Source organism: Hyla sarda, unplaced genomic scaffold, assembly GCF_029499605.1.
Source record: "Hyla sarda isolate aHylSar1 unplaced genomic scaffold, aHylSar1.hap1 scaffold_1051, whole genome shotgun sequence".
Classification (NCBI taxonomy): Eukaryota; Metazoa; Chordata; class Amphibia; order Anura; family Hylidae; genus Hyla; species Hyla sarda.
Window position 1 is genome coordinate 24,907 of NW_026607670.1, and position 19,433 is coordinate 44,339.

General features: G+C 64.3%; 1 protein-coding gene across 1 annotated transcript; it reads right to left on the reverse strand.

The window, feature by feature from the left end:
* Positions 1–915: 915 nt before the first annotated feature.
* DLST (dihydrolipoamide S-succinyltransferase) lies at positions 916–18,979 on the reverse strand. Its single transcript, XM_056551449.1, has 15 exons — positions 18,778–18,979; positions 11,524–11,551; positions 4,912–4,954; positions 3,776–3,831; positions 3,614–3,688; positions 3,446–3,501; positions 3,262–3,373; positions 3,041–3,190; positions 2,880–2,956; positions 2,713–2,810; positions 2,509–2,639; positions 2,312–2,385; positions 2,157–2,240; positions 1,396–1,563; positions 916–1,286 (listed from the first exon to the last, which is right to left on the reverse strand). Exons 1-15 carry the CDS (start codon positions 18,832–18,834, stop codon positions 1,152–1,154), a joined length of 1,344 nt encoding a protein of 447 aa, XP_056407424.1. The 5' UTR covers positions 18,835–18,979; the 3' UTR covers positions 916–1,151.
* Between the last annotated feature and the right edge of the window lie 454 nt (positions 18,980–19,433).

Here is a 19,433-nt window from a genome sequence, read left to right on the forward strand (position 1 = left end):
CTGTGCATTAGTGTACGCCGCCCCGTGGGCGCTCATCTGTGCATTAGTGTACGCCGCCCCGTGGGCGCTCATCTGTGCATTAGTGTACGCCGCCCCGTGAGCGCTCATCTGTGCAGTAGTGTACGCCGCCCCGTGGGCGCTCATCTGTGCATTAGTGTACGCCACCCCGTGGGCGCTCATCTGTGCATTAGTGTACGCCGCCCCGTGGGCGCTCATCTGTGCATTAGTGTACGCCGCCCCGTGGGCGCTCATCTGTGCATTAGTGTACGCCACCCCGTGGGCGCTCATCTGTGCATTAGTGTACGCCGCCCCGTGAGCCCTCATCTGTGTAGTAGTGTACGCCGCCCCGTGGGCGCTCATCTGTGCATTAGTGTACGCCACCCCGTGGGTGCTCATGTGTGTTCACACTGAAATTACACTTTATGCTTATGTACATAGGGGAATACATCTCCAATAACCAATAAGTGATTACACGACCTGGGCCACGCTCCTGACAGACAAGTAACCCACTGGATCTCATCTAAATCATGTCCTGAGTTCAGGGGTCGGTTTAATGATCTGCCTGCAGGCCCATGGTTAGTAAATCCAGGCTCTGCCCACTCAGTATATTATGTAAATCACTGAATAGAGGTCATCGCACTTGGAGGTCACTGTGCCTCATCCTCAATGACACTGGGGCAGGAGGAGGCGGCACCAATCATATGTACGGTCAGGGGATTCTGCTGTACCCACACTCACTCCCCACGAGTTTCTTCTTTTGGATCCTGTGCACCCTTTGGGCCCCATTAGGGCCCCTGAGGTGACTAGGAATAAGATCCTCTGAGCGGACACACACCGCAGTAATAATCCACCATCATACATGAGATTCTGGGATGGACCACCTCCCGCACACAGGGGGCGTTCACGAGTTCAGACTTTACTTTTAAGGGCATTTATTTAATACTCCATTAAAATCCAAGAGGCCTTAAATAGGGTATTTACCTGGGTATGTGGCTAACAAGGTGCCAGGACTCCAGGGGGGGACCCCAACCCTCCATGTGCAGTGAGGGAAGAGTCTGTACACAGGGTCCCCTCCCCAGATCGTCCTTATGCTCTGACACGAGAGAGGAAGGGGGGGGGGGGGGGGTGTTAATAAAACCAGGAGGCGGGGCTCAGAGGTCCAGCAGCAGAACGCGCGGATCCTCCACCGCAGACTTGATTTTGCGCAGGAATAGTACGGCTTCTCTCCCATCAATGAGCCGGTGATCGTAGGTCAGGGCAACATACATCATAGGGCGCACCTCAACCTGCAGGACAAGTACAAACAGTCAGGGACTAACAGGACAACAGCTACATAATCCAGACCAAGCGTGACTCCTCCCCCATCTCCCAGGATCCCAAATTCAATGCACTCACCTTTCCAGCCACTGCCACCGGACGCTCAAAGATTCCATGCATGCCCAGGATAGCGGACTGTGGGGGATTAATAATGGGGGTCCCAAACATGGAGCCGAACACACCTCCATTACTGATGGTGAACGTCCCCCCATCCATGTCTTCAATGGCCAGCTCATTCTTCCGAGCCTGATGGTAACAAATACAGCAGCCATTATAGGACACTGCAGCGCCCCAGCTCCGGACCTCCCTCACACCACCTAGGCAGTCTAATACACTCCTAGGGAAATTCCTCTATCCACTTCAACATGTAAAGTTGGGGGGTCCTTACACCTCATCAAGGGTTTAGAGGGGATCAAAGATGGGAGGGGTCAGGAAGAGTGCGGTGTGGGGGAGAATGGTGCAGAGTTAGCAAGAGCTTATTTGGCACTTCTGGAGAGGTATGTGGTTCTGCACTATGGAATTTAGCACTTCTGGAGAGGTATGTGGTTCTGCACTATGGAATTTAGCACTTCTGGAGAGGTATGTGGTTCTGCACTATGGAATTTAGCACTTCTGGAGAGGTATGAGGTGTGTTTAGCACTGGTAAAGACATGTTGTGCTGCAGCGTAGGGTTTGGTTAGCACTTCTGGAGAGGTATTTAGTGCTGCACTATGGCAATTAGCACTTCTAGAGGTATCTGGTGCTGCACAGAAATGTTTATAGTGTTTGTTTAACAGTGGTAAAGACATATGTTGTGCTGCACTGCCATGTTTGAACGCCCATGAGGACAGATTTGTCACCTTCTCTCCAAGCTCTGCAATAGTCCGTTCAATATCAGCAAAGTTCATAGACTCCACGTTCCTCAGCACTGGAACCACGAGCCCCTGTCCAGAGAGAGGATTAATGAGTGACCTGTGAGCAGCACCCCCCCCCTCCCCACCACTCTGGTACTTACCCTTGGGGTGGAGACGGCCACGCTGATATCGATGTAATCCCTGTATACAATCTCCTTGGCTACATCATCAATGACTACAAGAGAGAGGGGGCGTGGTCAGTAAAGGCGGACACGTGTGTGTGTGTGTGTGTGTGTGGTGGGGGGTGGGGTTAGGTCGGAGTGGTCAGTTAAGGTGGACCAGGGTGAAAGTGACTTACCGGCATTGACCGCAGGCTGGTCCTGGAGGGCGAAGGCCGCAGCTTTGACAAAGGCCGACATGAAGCCGAGCTTCAGGTTGTGTTTCTTGAGGAAAGCGTCTTTGTGCAGATTCCTCATCTGCTGAATATTACTGGGGACACAAACATGTGCAGAGTTAGCAGAGAACCCCGCTGGGGCCCATTCCCCCTGGCCCCGGCACTGACCTCATGTCCACCTCATTGAAGGTGGTCAGCATGGCGCAGGTGTTCTGAGCCTCCTTCAGCCGCTGTGCGATCCTCTGACGCATCCGATTCATCTTTACCTGGAGGAGAAGTGTTGGTCTGAGATCCTGGGGTCACCTGACATGATGAGAAGAGGAGGGGGCACTTACCCTGTGTTCAGAGCGGGCAGCAGATGAGGCACCAGGAGGAGAGGTGGGTGGAGAGGTCGTCGGCTTCAGTGCAGACACTGGGGGGAAAGGAAGGTGTAACATGGAGGAGGTCCGGACCCCATCATCTCACACCATGAGTGACCCCTTAATCCCACACTCACCAGGCTTGGTCTCCAGGGGCTGCGCTGACACAGGTGGCACTGGGGGGATAGCTGTGGGGATAGGTCCTGTGGAGGCAGCTGGGGTAGGTGGTGCAGGGGCAGCTGCTGGGGGGGCCGCAGTCTCGGCAGGTTTGGTCTTGGGAGCAGCAGCTGTAGAGACAGAGTGGGTGAGGCTGCGCAGGGGGCACCTGATTGGCCACACAGCGGACAGGACTGGGTACCTCCAGACTTCCTGAGCACAAAGAGCGGGGTGCCACCCTCCACCTTGCCTCCATCGGGAACCAGCAGAGCCTCGATCACCCCTGAGGACGGGGCTGGAACCTGCACTGATGTCTGAGGGTAAAGGGTTAAGTGGTTATAAGAGGCTCAGAGGTCGAAGTTCACGGCTCCTAGCGGTTTCCTCACCTTATCCGTCTCAATCTCACACACCACTTCATCTTCAGCCACCGCGTCCCCCACAGCTGCAGCAGAGAAGGGGAGGAGATCACAAGGTGTCCCTGCAGATGGCCCCGCCCCCTCACACCACATGTCAGTTGCAGCATCCAATCATATGTACAGACCCCCAGCACTTACCCTTCTCCCACCTGACATCTCCTTCTGTGACGGATTCGGCAAATGCTGGGGTGTTTATGGTTAGGACATCCTGCCCTGGTGGGAAGAGAGGAGACCGGTCACAGAGGGTTACAGTGGGGTGGGATCCCCCCATAAAAGAGGCTCCGCCCCCAGAAAACTTACTGCAGACCGCCGATGTCCGGTAAAACCTGGCTGCCGGGGATATTAAAGGGGAGACCCTGCAGAGAGAAGAGAATAAGTGACCCCACAGAGCCCCTCCCCCTCTACTGCCCCCACCGCACCCAGTCCCGTGTATGACACAGAGCCCCTCCCCCTGTACTGCCCCGTGTATGACAGAGCCCCTCCCCCTCTACTGCCCCCACCGCACCCAGTCCCGTGTATGACACAGAGCCCCTCCCCCTGCACTGCCCCGTGTATGACAGAGCCCCTCCCCCTCTACTGCCCCCCACCGCACCCAGTCCCGTGTATGACACAGAGCCCCTCCCCCTGCAAGGCCCCATGTATGACAGAGCCCCTCCCCCTCTACTGCCCCCACCGCACCCAGTCCCGTGTATGACACAGAGCCCCTCCCCCTGCACTGCCCCGTGTATGACAGAGCCCCTCCCCCTCTACTACCCCCACCGCACCCAGTCCCGTGTATGACACAGAGCCCCTCCCCCTGCACTGCCCCGTGTATGACAGAGCCCCTCCCCCTCTACTGCCCCCACCGCACCCAGTCCCGTGTATGACACAGAGCCCCTCCCCCTGCACTGCCCCGTGTATGACAGAGCCCCTCCCCCTCTACTGCCCCCCACCGCACCCAGTCCCGTGTAGGACACAGAGCCCCTCCCCCTCTACTGCCCCCACCGCACCCAGTCCTGTGTAGGACACAAAGCCCCTCCCCCTCTACTACCCCCACCGCACCCAGTCCCGTGTAGGACACAGAGCCCCTCCCCCTCTACTGCTCCCACCGCACCCAGTCCCGTGTATGACACAGAGCCCCTCCCCCTGCACTGCCCCGTGTATGACAGAGCCCCTCCCCCTCTACTGCCCCCACCACACACCAGTCCCGTGTATGACACAGAGCCCCTCCCCCTGTACTGCCCCGTGTATGACAGAGCCCCTCCCCCTCTACTGCCCCCACCGCACCCAGTCCCGTGTATGACACAGAGCCCCTCCCCCTGTACTGCCCCGTGTATGACAGAGCCCCTCCCCCTCTACTGCCCCCACCGCACCCAGTCCCGTGTATGACACAGAGCCCCTCCCCCTGTACTGCCCCCACCATGTATTTTACACAGATGTTCAACCCATACACTTACGGGAGGATCCTGGCTGATGTGATGCCCCTCACTGCTGCGATCTCTGAAAGAGAAACATGTAAGAGGGACGAGGGGAGAGGACGAGGGTGGGGGGGGAGAGAAGAGAGAGAGGGGGGGGGAGAGGAGAGAGAGAGGGGGGGGAGAGGAGAGAGAGGGGGGGGAGAGGAGAGAGAGAGGGGGGAGAGGAGAGAGAGAGGGGGAGGGGGGGGAAGGAGGGGGGAGGAAGGAGGGGGGACAGAGGACGAGGGGGACAGAGGACGAGGGGGACAGAGGAAGAGGGGGACAGAGGAAGAGGGGGACAGAGGACGAGGGGGACAGAGGACGAGGGGGACAGAGGACGAGGGGGACAGAGGAAGAGGGGACAGAGGACGAGGGGGGGGAGGAGGGGGGGAAAGGAGGGGGGAAGGAGGGGGGAGAGGGAGGGGGAGGAAGGAGGGGGAGGAAGGAGGGGGAGGAAGGAGGGGGAGGAAGGAGAAGAGGGGGGTAGAGGGGGGAAGAGGGGGGGGGACAGGGGGGGGGAAGGGGGGACAGAGGAGGGGGACAGGACGAGGGGGGGAGGGGGAGAGAGGACAGAGGACGAGGGGGGGAGGGGGACAGAGGACGAGGAGGGGGGGGGGACAGAGGACGAGGGGGGGGGGGGGACAGAGGACGAGGGGGGGGGGACAGAGGACGAGGGGGGGGGGGACAGAGGACGAGGGGGGGGGGGACAGAGGACGAGGGGGGGGGGGACAGGACGAGGGGGGGGGGGGACAGGACGAGGGGGGGGGGGGGGACAGGACGAGGGGGGGGGGACAGGACGAGGGGGGGGGGGGACAGGACCGGGGGGGGGGGGGGGACAGAGGACCAGGGGGGGGGGGGGACAGAGGACCAGGGGGGGGGGGGGGACAGAGGACGGGGTGGGGGGGACAGAGGACGGTGGTGGGGGGACAGAGGACGGGGTGGGGGGACAGAGGACGGGGTGGGGGGACAGAGGACGGGGTGGGGGGACAGAGGACGGGGTGGGGGGACAGAGGACGGGGTGGGGGACAGAGGACGGGGTGGGGGGACAGAGGACGGGGTGGGGGGACAGAGGACGGGGTGGGGGGACAGAGACGGGGGGGGAGGGACAGAGGACGGGGGGGGAGGGACAGAGGACGGGGGGGGGGGGACAGAGGACGGGGGGGGGGGGACAGAGGACGGGGGGGGGGGGACAGAGGACGGGGGGGGGGGGACAGAGGACGGGGGGGGGGACAGAGGACGGGGGGGGGGACAGAGGACGGGGGGGGGGGGGGGACAGAGGACGAGGGGGGGGACAGAGGACGAGGGGGGGGACAGAGGACGAGGGGGGGGACAGAGGACGAGGGGGGGGACAGAGGACGAGGGGGGGGACAGAGGACGAGGGGGGGGACAGAGGACGAGGGGGGGGACAGAGGACGAGGGGGGGGACAGAGGACGAGGGGGGGGACAGAGGACGGGGGGGGGGACAGAGGACGGGGGGGGGACAGAGGACGGGGGGGGGGACAGAGGACGGGGGGGGGACAGAGGACGGGGGGGGGGACAGAGACGGGGGGGGGGACAGAGGACGGGGGGGGGGACAGAGGACGGGGGGGGGGACAGAGGACGGGGGGGGGGACAGAGGACGGGGGGGGGGACAGAGGACGGGGGGGGGGGGACAGAGGACGGGGGGGGGGACAGAGGACGGGGGGGGGGACAGAGGACGGGGGGGGGACAGAGGACGAGGGGGGAGGACAGAGGACGAGGGGGGAGGACAGAGGACGAGGGGGGAGGACAGAGGACGAGGGGGGAGGACAGAGGACGAGGAGGGGGGGGGGACAGAGGACGAGGAGGGGGGGGGACAGAGGACGAGGAGGGGGGGGGACAGAGAGACGAGGAGGGGGGGGGACAGAGGACGAGGAGGGGGGGACAGAGGACGAGGAGGGGGGGGGACAGAGGACGAGGAGGGGGGGGGACAGAGGACGAGGAGGGGGGGGGACAGAGGACGAGGAGGGGGGGGGACAGAGGACGAGGAGGGGGGGGGACAGAGGACGAGGAGGGGGGGGGACAGAGGACGAGGAGGGGGGGGGACAGAGGACGAGGAGGGGGGGGGGACAGAGGACGAGGAGGGGGGGGGGACAGAGGACGAGGAGGGGGGGGGGACAGAGGACGAGGAGGGGGGGGGGGACAGAGGACGAGGAGGGGGGGGGGACAGAGGACGAGGAGGGGGGGGGGACAGAGGACGAGGAGGGGGGGGGACAGAGGACGAGGAGGGGGGGGGGGACAGAGGACGAGGAGGGGGGGGGACAGAGGACGAGGAGGGGGGGGGGACAGAGGACGAGGAGGGGGGGGGGACAGAGGACGAGAGGGGGGGGGGGACAGAGGACGAGGAGGGGGGGGGGACAGAGGACGAGGAGGGGGGGGGGACAGAGGACGAGGAGGGGGGGGGGGACAGAGGACGAGGAGGGGGGGGGGACAGAGGACGAGGAGGGGGGGGGGACAGAGGACGAGGAGGGGGGGGGGACAGAGGACGAGGAGGGGGGGGGGGACAGAGGACGAGGAGGGGGGGGGGGACAGAGGACGAGGGGGGGGGGGGGACAGAGGACGAGGGGGAGGGGGACAGAGGACGAGGGGGAGGGGGACAGAGGACGAGGGGGGGGGACAGAGGACGAGGGGGGGGGGACAGAGGACGAGGGGGGGGGACAGAGGACGAGGGGGACGGGACAGAGGACGAGGGGGACGGGACAGAGGACGAGGGGGACGGGACAGAGGACGAGGGGGACGACAGAGGACGAGGGGGACGACAGAGGACGAGGGGGACGACAGAGGACGAGGGGGACGACAGAGGACGAGGGGGACGACAGAGGACGAGGGGGGGGGGGACGACAGAGGACGAGGGGGGGGGGGGGACGACAGAGGACGAGGGGGGGGGGGGACGACAGAGGACGAGGGGGGGGGGGGACGACAGAGGACGAGGGGGGGGAGGACAGAGGACGAGGGGGGGACGGACAGAGGACGGGGGGGGGACAGAGGACGGGGGGGGGACAGAGGACGGGGGGGGACAGAGGACGGGGGGGGACAGAGGACGGGGGGGGACAGAGGACGGGGGGGGACAGAGGACGGGGGGGGGGACAGAGGACGGGGGGGGGACAGAGGACGGGGGGGGACAGAGGACGGGGGGGGGGGGGGACAGAGGACGGGGGGGGGGGGGGACAGAGGACGGGGGGGGGGGGGGACAGAGGACGAGGGGGGGGGGACAGAGGACGAGGGGGGGGGGACAGAGGACGAGGGGGGGGGACAGAGGACGAGGGGGGGGGACAGAGGACGAGGGGGGGGGACAGAGGACGAGGGGGGGGGGACAGAGGACGAGGGGGGGGGACAGAGGACGAGGGGGGGGGGACAGAGGACGAGGGGGGGGGGACAGAGGACGAGGGGGGGGGACAGAGGACGAGGGGGGGGGACAGAGGACGAGGGGGGGGGGACAGAGGACGAGGGGGGGGGACAGAGGACGAGGGGGGGGGGACAGAGGACGAGGGGGGGGACAGAGGACGAGGGGGGGGGGGGACAGAGGACGAGGGGGGGGGGGGACAGAGGACGAGGGGGGGGGGGACAGAGGACGAAGGGGGGGGGACAGAGGACAAGGGGGGGGAACAGAGGACGAGGGGGGGGGGACAGAGGACGAGGGGGGGGGGGACAGAGGACGAGGGGGGGGGGGACAGAGGACGAGGGGGGGGACAGAGGACGAGGGGGGGGGGACAGAGGACGAGGGGGGGGGGGACAGAGGACGGGGGGGGGGACAGAGGACGAGGGGGGGGGGACAGAGGACGAGGGGGGGGGGACAGAGGACGAGGGGGGGGGGGACAGAGGACGAGGGGGGGGGGACAGAGGACGAGGGGGGGGGGACAGAGGACGAGGGGGGGGGGACAGAGGACGAGGGGGGGGGGGACAGAGGACGAGGGGGGGGGACAGAGGACGAGGGGGGGGGACAGAGGACGGGGGGGGGGGGACAGAGGACGAGGGGGGGGGACAGAGGACGAGGGGGGGGGGGGACAGAGGAGGGGGGGGGGACAGAGGACGGGGGGGGGGGGACAGAGGACGGGGGGGGGGGACAGAGGACGGGGGGGGGGGACAGAGGACGAGGGGGGGGGACAGAGGACGAGGGGGGGGACAGAGGACGAGGGGGGGGACAGAGGACGAGGGGGGGGACAGAGGACGAGGGGGGGGACAGAGGACGAGGGGGGGGACAGAGGACGAGGGGGGGGACAGAGGACGAGGGGGGGGACAGAGGACGAGGGGGGACAGAGGACGAGGGGGACAGAGGACGAGGGGGACAGAGGACGAGGGGGACAGAGGACGAGGGGGACAGAGGACGAGGGGGACAGAGGACGAGGGGGACAGAGGACGAGGGGGACAGAGGACGAGGGGGACAGAGGACGAGGGGGACAGAGGACGACGTGGACATAGGACGAGGGGGACAGACGACGAGGGGGGGGGGGGGACAGAGGACGAGGGGGGGGGGACAGAGGACGAGGGGGGGGGACAGAGGACGAGGGGGGGGGGACAGAGGACGACGGGGGGGGGACAGAGGACGACGGGGGGGGGACAGAGGACGACGGGGGGGGGACAGAGGACGAGGGGGGGGGGACAGAGGACGAGGGGGGGGGACAGAGGACGACGGGGGGGGACAGAGGACGACGGGGGGGGGACAGAGGACGACGGGGGGGGGACAGAGGACGACGGGGGGGGGGGGACAGAGGACGACGGGGGGGGGGGGGGGGGGACAGAGGACGACGGGGGGGGGGGGGGGACAGAGGACGACGGGGGGGGGGGGGACAGAGGACGAGGGGGGGGGGGGACAGCGGACGAGGGGGGGGGGGGGACAGAGGACGAGGGGGGGACAGAGGACGAGGGGGGGGGACAGAGGACGAGGGGGGGGGACAGAGGACGGGGGGGGGACAGAGGACGGGGGGGGGACAGAGGACGAGGGGGGGGACAGAGGACGAGGGGGGGGGGGACAGAGGAAGGGGGGGGGGGGACAGAGGACGAGGGGGGGGGGGACAGAGGACGAGGGGGGGGGGACAGAGGACGAGGGGGGGGGGGACAGAGGACGAGGGGGGGGGGGACAGAGGACGAGGGGGGGGGGGACAGAGGACGAGGGGGGGGGGGACAGAGGACGAGGGGGGGGGGACAGAGGACGAGGGGGGGGGGACAGAGGACGAGGGGGGGGGGGACAGAGGACGAGGGGGGGGGGACAGAGGACGAGGGGGGGGGACAGAGGACGAGGGGGGGGGACAGAGGACGAGGGGGGGGGGACAGAGGACGAGGGGGGGGGGACAGAGGACGAGGGGGGGGGGGACAGAGGACGAGGGGGGGGGGACAGAGGACGAGGGGGGGGGGGACAGAGGACGAGGGGGGGGGGACAGAGGACGAGGGGGGGGGACAGAGGACGAGAGGGGGGGACAGAGGACGAGAGGGGGGGGACAGAGGACGAGAGGGGGGGGACAGAGGACGAGGGGGGGGGACAGAGGACGAGGGGGGGGGACAGAGGACGAGGGGGGGGGGACAGAGGACGAGGGGGGGGGGACAGAGGACGAGGGGGGGGGGACAGAGGACGAGGGGGGGGGGACAGAGGACGAGGGGGGGGGGGACAGAGGACGAGGGGGGGGGACAGAGGACGAGGGGGGGACAGAGGACGAGGGGGGGGGACAGAGGACGAGGGGGGGGACAGAGGACGAGGGGGGGGACAGAGGACGAGGGGGGGGACAGAGGACGAGGGGGGGGGACAGAGGACGAGGGGGGGGGGGACAGAGGACGAGTGGGGGGGGGACAGAGGACGAGGGGGGGGGACAGAGGACGAGGGGGGGGGACAGAGGACGAGGGGGGGGACAGAGGACGAGGGGGGGGAGGGGGGGCAGGACGAGGGGGGGGAGGGGGGGGCAGGACGAGGGGGACAGAGGACGAGGGGGGGAGGAGGAGGGGGACAGAGGACAAGGGAGGGGTGGAATAGGGGGGGGACAGAGGACGAAGGGGGGGGGGGAGGAGGGGGACAGAGGACGAAGGGGGGGGGGAGGGAGGGGGACAGAGGACGAAGGGGGGGGGGGGAGGGGGACAGAGGACGAAGGGGGGGGGGGGAGGGGGACAGAGGACGAAGGGGGGGGGGGAGGGGGACAGAGGACGAAGGGGGGGGGAGGGGGACAGAGGACGAAGGGGGGGGGGGAGGGGGACAGAGGACGAAGGGGGGGAGGAGGAGGGGGACAGAGGACGAGGGGGGGAGGAGGGCGACAGAGGACGAGGGGGGGGGAGGAGGGCGACAGAGGACGAGGGGGGGGAGCAGGGCGACAGAGGACGAGGGGGGGGAGCAGGGCGACAGAGGCCGAGGGGGGGGAGCAGGGCGACAGAGGACGAGGGGGGGGAGCAGGGGGCGACAGAGGACGAGAGGGGGGCGACAGAGGACGAGAGGGGGGGGAGGAGGGGGGGGCCACAGAGGACGAGGGGTTGGGAGGAGGGGGGCGACAGGACGAGGGGGGGGGAGGAGGGCAACGGAGGACGAGGGGGGGGGGGGAGGAGGGCGACAGAGGACGAGGGGGGGAGGAGGAGGGGGACAGAGGACGAGAAGCAGAGCACAAGAGATCTACTCACGTATGACAGGACGAGCCGCCTCAGGGCCCTACAGGAAAAAAGGAGAAGTAGATCAGCAGGATGGCAGCCACCAGAGAGACAACAGCTCCCCCCCCCCCCCCGACTACACGTTTTGTTATATCACATACATCTATCATGTGCCGATCCATGGGGGGGGGGGGGGGGATCTGAACCAAGAATCGTCAGGTGGACTAGAACCTAGAACTTTTATAGTAATGAGAAGATACCTGGGGGGCAGATCACAGGATGTACATAACATGGGGGGGACGCAGATCACAGGATGTACATAACATGGGGGGGACGCAGATCACAGGATGTACATAACATGGGGGGGACGCAGATCACAGGATGTACATAACATGGGGGGGACGCAGATCACAGGATGTACATAACGGGGGGGACGCAGATCACAGGATGTACATAACATGGGGGGGACGCAGATCACAGGATGTACATAACATGGGGGGGACGCAGATCACAGGATGTACATAACATGGGGGGGACGCAGATCACAGGATGTACATAACATGGGGGGGGACGCAGATCACAGGATGTACATAACATGGGGGGGACGCAGATCACAGGATGTACATAACATGGGGGGGACGCAGATCACAGGATGTACATAACATGGGGGGGACGCAGATCACAGGATGTACATAACATGGGGGGGGCAGATCACAGGATGTACATAACATGTGGGGGGGGGGCAGATCACAGGATGTACATAACATGGGGGGGCAGATCACAGGATGTACATAACATGGGGGGGGCAGATCACAGGATGTACATAACATGGGGGGCAGATCACAGGATGTACATAACATGGGGGGGCAGATCACAGGATGTACATAACATGAGGGGGGGCAGATCACAGGATGTACATAACATGGGGGGGGGGCAGATCACAGGATGTACATAACATGGGGGGGGGCAGATCACAGGATGTACATAACATGGGGGGGGGGTCAGATCACAGGATGTACATAACATGGGGGGGGGCAGATCACAGGATGTACATAACATGGGGGGGGCAGATCACAGGATGTACATAACATGGGGGGGGTCAGATCACAGGATGTACATAACATGGTGGGGGCAGATCACAGGATGTACATAACATGGGTGGGGGGCAGATCACAGGATGTACATAACATGGGGGGCGCACATGACAGGATGTACAAAACATGGGGGGACGCATCACAGGATGTACATAACATAGGGGGGGCAGATCACAGAATGTACATAACATAGGGGGGGGCAGATCACAGGATGTACATAACATGGGGGGGCAGATCACAGGATGTACATAACATAGGGGGGGGCAGATCACAGGATGTACATAACATGGGGGGGCAGATCACAGGATGTACATAACATGGGGGGGCAGATCACAGGATGTACATAACATGGGGGGGCAGATCACAGGATGTACATAACATGGGGGGGGCAGATCACAGGATGTACATGACATGGGGGGGGGCAGATCACAGGATGTAAATTACATGGGGGGGGCAGATCACAGGATGTACATAACATGGGGGGGGGGCAGATCACAGGATGTACATAACATGGGGGGGCAGATCACAGGATGTACATAACATGGGGGGGGGGGCAGATCACAGGATGTACATAACATGGGGGGGGGCAGATCACAGGATGTACATAACATGGGGGGGGGGCAGATCACAGGATGTACATAACATGGGGGGGGGGCAGATCACAGGATGTACATAACATGGGGGGCAGATCACAGGATGTACATAACATGGGGGGGCAGATCACAGGATGTACATAACATGGGGGGGCCAGATCACAGGATGTACATAACATGGGGGGGGGGGCAGATCACAGGATGTACATAACATGGGGGGGGGGCAGATCACAGATGTACATAACATGGGGGGGGGGCAGATCACAGGATGTACATAACATGGGGGGGGGGGGGCAGATCACAGGATGTACATAACATGGGGGGGGGCAGATCACAGGATGTACATAACATGGGGGGCAGATCACAGGATGTACATAACATGGGGGGGGCAGATCACAGGATGTACATAACATGGGGGGGGCAGATCACAGGATGTACATAACATGGGGGGGGCAGTTCACAGGATGTACATAACATGGGGGGGGGCAGATCACAGGATGTAAATAACATCGGGTATATCCGGGGGAGGGGGCAGTTGTGGGAGAGGCGTGGGGTATATCTGGGGGGGGGGGGGCAGTTGTAGGAGAGGTGTGGGGTATATCCGGGGGGGCAGTTGTGGGAGAGAGGTGTGGGGTATATCCGGGGGGGGGCAGTTGTGGGAGAGGTGTGGGGTATATCCGGGGGGGGGGGCAGTTGTGGGAGAGGTGTGGGGTATATCCGGGGGGGGGGGGCAGTTGTGGGAGAGGTGTGGGGTATATCCGGGGGGGGGGCAGTTGTGGGAGAGGTGTGGGGTATATCTGGGGGGGGGGGGGCAGTTGTAGGAGAGGTGTGGGGTATATCCGGGGGGGCAGTTGTGGGAGAGGTGTGGGGGTATATCCGGGGGGGGGCAGTTGTGGGAGAGGTGTGGGGTATATCCGGGGGGGGGCAGTTGTGGGAGAGGTGTGGGGTATATCCGGGGGGGGGGGGGCAGTTGTGGGAGAGGTGTGGGGTATATCCGGGGGGGGCAGTTGTGGAAAGGTGTGGGGTATATCCGGGGGGGCAGTTGTGGGAGAGGTGTGGGATATATCTGGGGGGGCAGTTGTGGGAGAGGTGTGGGATATTTCCGGGGGGGCAGTTGTGGGAGAGGTGTGGGGTATATCCGGGGGGCAGTTGTGGGAGAGGTGTGGGGTATATCCGGGGGGGACAGTTGTGGGGTATATCCGGGGGGCAGTTGTGGGAGAGGTGTGGGGTATATCCGGGGGGGCAGTTGTGGGGTATATCCGGGGGCAGTTGTGGGAGAGGTGTGGGGTATATCCGGGGGGACAGTTGTGGGAGAGGTGTGGGGTATATCCGGGGGGCAGTTGTGGGGTATATCCGGGGGCAGTTGTGGGAGAGGTGTGGGGTATATCCGGGGGGGCAGTTGTGGGAGAGGTGTTGGATATATCCGGGGGGGCAGTTGTGGGAGAGGTGTGGGATATATCCGGGGGGGCAGTTGTGGGAGAGGTGTGGGATATATCCAGGGGGGCAGTTGTGGGAGAGGTGTGGGGTATATCCGGGGGGGACAGTTGTGGGGTATATCCGGGGGGCAGTTGTGGGAGAGGTGTGGGGTATATCCGGGGGGGCAGTTGTGGGGTATATCCGGGGGCAGTTGTGGGAGAGGTGTGGGATATATCCGGGGGGGGGCAGTTGTGGGGTATATCCGGGGGCAGTTGTGGGAGAGGTGTGGGATATATCCGGGGGGGGGGGGGGGGGGCAGTTGTGGGACATATCCGGGGGGGGGCAGTTGTGGGAGAGGTGTGGGGTATATCCGGGGGGGCAGTTGTGGGACAGTTGTGGGGTATATCTGGGGGGGGGCAGTTGTGGGACATATCCGGGGGCAGTTGTGGGAGAGGTGTGGGGTATATCCGGGGGGACAGTTGTGGGACATATCCGGGGGCAGTTGTGGGAGAGGTGTGGGGTATATCCGGGGGGGGGGGGCAGTTGTGGGGTATATCCGGGGGCAGTTGTGGGAGAGGTGTGGGATATATCCGCGGGGGGGGTGGCAGTTGTGGGATATATCCGGGGGGGGGGGGCAGAGTTGTGGGAGAGGTGTGGGGTATATCCGGGGGGGCAGTTGTGGGAGAGGTGTGGGGTATATCTGGGGGGGGCAGTTGTGGGACATATCCGGGGGCAGTTGTGGGAGAGGTGTGGGATATATCCGGGGGGGGGGGGGGCAGTTGTGGGGTATATCCGGGGGCAGTTGTGGGAGAGGTGTGGGGTATATCCGGAGGGGGGGGGGGCAGTTGTGGGAGAGGTGTGGGGTATATCCGGAGGGGGGGGGGGCAGTTGTGGGAGAGGTGTGGGGTATATCCGGAGGGGGGGGGCAGTTGTGGGAGAGGTGTGGGGTATATCCAGGGGGGCAGTTGTGGGAGAGGTGTGGGGTATATCCGGGGGGGCAGTTGTGGGGTATATCTGGGGGGGGGGCAGTTGTGGGACATATCCGGGGGCAGTTGTGGGAGAGGTGTGGGGTATATCCGGGGGGACAGTTGTGGGATATATCCGGGGGCAGTTGTGGGAGAGGTGTGGGATATATCCGGGGGGGGGGGGGCAGTTGTGGGATATATCCGGGGGGGGGGGGGGCAGTTGTGGGAGAGGTGTGGGGTATATCCGGAGGGGGGGGGCAGTTGTGGGAGAGGTGTGGGGTATATCCGGGGGGGCAGTTGTGGGAGAGGTGTGGGGTATATCCGGGGGGGGCAGTTGTGGGAGAGGTGTGGGGTATATCCGGGGGCAGTTGTGGGGTATATCCGGGGGCAGTTGTGGGAGAGGTGTGGGGTATATCCGGGGGGGGCAGTTGTGGGGTATATTCGGGGGGCAGTTGTTAGAGAGGTGTGGGGTATATCCGGGGGCAGTTGTGGGGTATATCCGGGGGCAGTTGTGGGAGAGGTGTGGGGTATATCTGGGGGGGCAGTTGTGGGAGAGGTGTTGGGTATATCCAGGGGGGCAGTTGTGGGAGAGGTGTGGGGTATATCCGGGGGGGGGGCAGTTGTGGGAGAGGTGTGGGGTATATCTGGGGGGGCAGTTGTGGGACATATCCGGGGGCAGTTGTGGGAGAGGTGTGGGGTATATCCGGGGGGGGACAGTTGTGGGGTATATCCGGGGGCAGTTGTGGGAGAGGTGTGGGCTATATCCGGGGGCAGTTGTGGGAGAGGTGTGGGGTATATCCGGGGGCAGTTGTGGGAGAGGTGTGGGGTATATCCGGGGGGGCAGTTGTGGGAGAGGTGTGGGGTATATCCGGGGGGGCAGTTGTGGGAGAGGTGTGGGGTATATCCGGGGGGGCAGTTGTGGGAGAGGTGTGGGGTATATCCGGGGGGGCAGTTGTGGGAGAGGTGTGGGGTATATCCGGGGGGGCAGTTGTGGGAGAGGTGTGGGGTATATCCGGGGGGGCAGTTGTGGGAGAGGTGTGGGGTATATCCGGGGGGGCAGTTGTGGGAGAGGTGTGGGGTATATCCGGGGGGGCAGTTGTGGGAGAGGTGTGGGGTATATCCGGGGGGGGCAGTTGTGGGAGAGGTGTGGGGTATATCCGGGGGGGCAGTTGTGGGAGAGGTGTGGGGTATATCCGGGGGGGCAGTTGTGGGAGAGGTGTGGGGTATATCCGGGGGGCAGTTGTGGGAGAGGTGTGGGGTATATCCGGGGGGGCAGTTGTGGGAGAGGTGTGGGGTATATCCGGGGGCAGTTGTGGGAGAGGTGTGGGGTATATCCGGGGGCAGTTGTGGGGTATATCCGGGGGGGCAGTTGTGGGGTATATCCGGGGGGGCAGTTGTGGGGTATATCCGGGGGGGGCAGTTGTGGGAGAGGTGTGGGGTATATCCGGGGGGGGCAGTTGTGGGAGAGGTGTGGGGTATATCCGGGGGCAGTTGTGGGAGAGGTGTGGGGTATATCCGGGGGGGGGCAGTTGTGGGAGAGGTGTGGGGTATATCCGGGGGCAGTTGTGGGAGAGGTGTGGGGTATATCCGGGGGCTGTTGTGGGAGAGGTGTGGGGTATATCCGGGGGCTGTTGTGGGAGAGGTGTGGGGTATATCCGGGGGCAGTTGTGGGAGAGGTGTGGGGTATATCCGGGGGCAGTTGTGGGAGAGGTGTGGGGTATATCCGGGGGGGCAGTTGTGGGGTATATCCGGGGGGGGCAGTTGTGGGAGAGGTGTGGGGTATATCCGGGGGCAGTTGTGGGAGAGGTGTGGGGTATATCCGGGGGGCAGTTGTGGGGTATATCCGGGGGGGCAGTTGTGGGAGAGGTGTGGGGTATATCCGGGGGGGCAGTTGTGGGGTATATCCGGGGGCAGTTGTGGGAGAGGTGTGGGGTATATCCGGGGGCAGTTGTGGGAGAGGTGTGGGGTATATCCGGGGGCAGTTGTGGGAGAGGTGTGGGGTATATCCGGGGGCAGTTGTGGGAGAGGTGTGGGGTATATCCGGGGGCAGTTGTGGGAGAGGTGTGGGGTATATCCGGGGGCAGTTGTGGGAGAGGTGTGGGGTATATCCGGGGGCTGTTGTGGGAGAGGTGTGGGGTATATCCGGGGGCTGTTGTGGGAGAGGTGTGGGGTATATCCGGGGGCAGTTGTGGGAGAGGTGTGGGGTATATCCGGGGGGGGGGCAGTTGTGGGAGAGGTGTGGGGTATATCCGGGGGGGCAGTTGTGGGGTATATCCGGGGGGGGCAGTTGTGGGAGAGGTGTGGGGTATATCCGGGGGCAGTTGTGGGAGAGGTGTGGGGTATATCCGGGGGGGCAGTTGTGGGGTATATCCGGGGGGGCAGTTGTGGGAGAGGTGTGGGGTATATCCGGGGGGGCAGTTGTGGGGTATATCCGGGGGCAGTTGTGGGAGAGGTGTGGGGTATATCCGGGGGCAGTTGTGGGAGAGGTGTGGGGTATATCCGGGGGCAGTTGTGGGAGAGGTGTGGGGTATATCCGGGGGCAGTTGTGGGAGAGGTGTGGGGTATATCCGGGGGCAGTTGTGGGAGAGGTGTGGGGTATATCCGGGGGCTGTTGTGGGAGAGGTGTGGGGTATATCCGGGGGCTGTTGTGGGAGAGGTGTGGGGTATATCCGGGGGCAGTTGTGGGAGAGGTGTGGGGTATATCCGGGGGGGGGGCAGTTGTGGGAGAGGTGTGGGGTATATCCGGGGGGGCAGTTGTGGGGTATATCCGGGGGGGGCAGTTGTGGGAGAGGTGTGGGGTATATCCGGGGGGGCAGTTGTGGGGTATATCCGGGGGGGGCAGTTGTGGGAGAGGTGTGGGGTATATCCGGGGGCAGTTGTGGGAGAGGTGTGGGGTATATCCGGGGGGGGGCAGTTGTGGGAGAGGTGTGGGGTATATCCGGGGGGGCAGTTGTGGGGTATATCCGGGGGGGGCAGTTGTGGGAGAGGTGTGGGGTATATCCGGGGGGGCAGTTGTGGGGTATATCCGGGGGCAGTTGTGGGAGAGGTGTGGGGTATATCCGGGGGGGCAGTTGTGGGGTATATCCGGGGGCAGTTGTGGGAGAGGTGTGGGGTATATCCGGGGGCAGTTGTGGGAGAGGTGTGGGGTATATCCGGGGGCAGTTGTGGGGTGACAGGACGGGCCTGGGCCTCACCCTCCACCCCGTAGCTCGGACTCACCCGCCGGAGGGCAGTTACGGGGCAGCGCAGCGCCCGGACCAGGCAGCGGGACAACATGGTCGGGACACAGCTCAAGGACACGCCGGAAACAAGACCGGACCAACGACCCCAAAGGAGGGGAGGAGAAAACTACTTCCGGCCGGGCCGAGACACCTTCCGACTGCAGCGGACAATACTTCACTTCCGGAGTTTAAAGCTCATTTCGCTCAATAGAAGACGCCCCGGACGGAGACAGGAAGTTATGAGAACTGTGTCCTCTAGTGACTGGTGCGAAATGGAATGTACCATTGTGACTAGATCCGGGGCAGTGAGGGCGCCCGTGGATACTGAGAAGAGGAAATATCTATTTGAGCAGCACTGCGCCCTCTAGTGGTCAGTATAAGGAGCAGTGCGCCCTCTAGTGGTCAGTATAAAGGAGCGGTGCGCCCTCTAGTGGTCAGTATAAAGGAGCGGTGCGCCCTCTAGTGGTCAGTATAAAGGAGCGGTGCGCCCTCTAGTGGTCAGTATAAGGAGCAGTGCGCCCTCTAGTGGTCAGTATAAAGGAGCAGTGCGCCCTCTAGTGGTCAGTATAAGGAGCGGTGCGCCCTCTAGTGGTCAGTATAAAGGAGCGGTGCGCCCTCTAGTGGTCAGTATAAAGGAGCGGTGCGCCCTCTAGT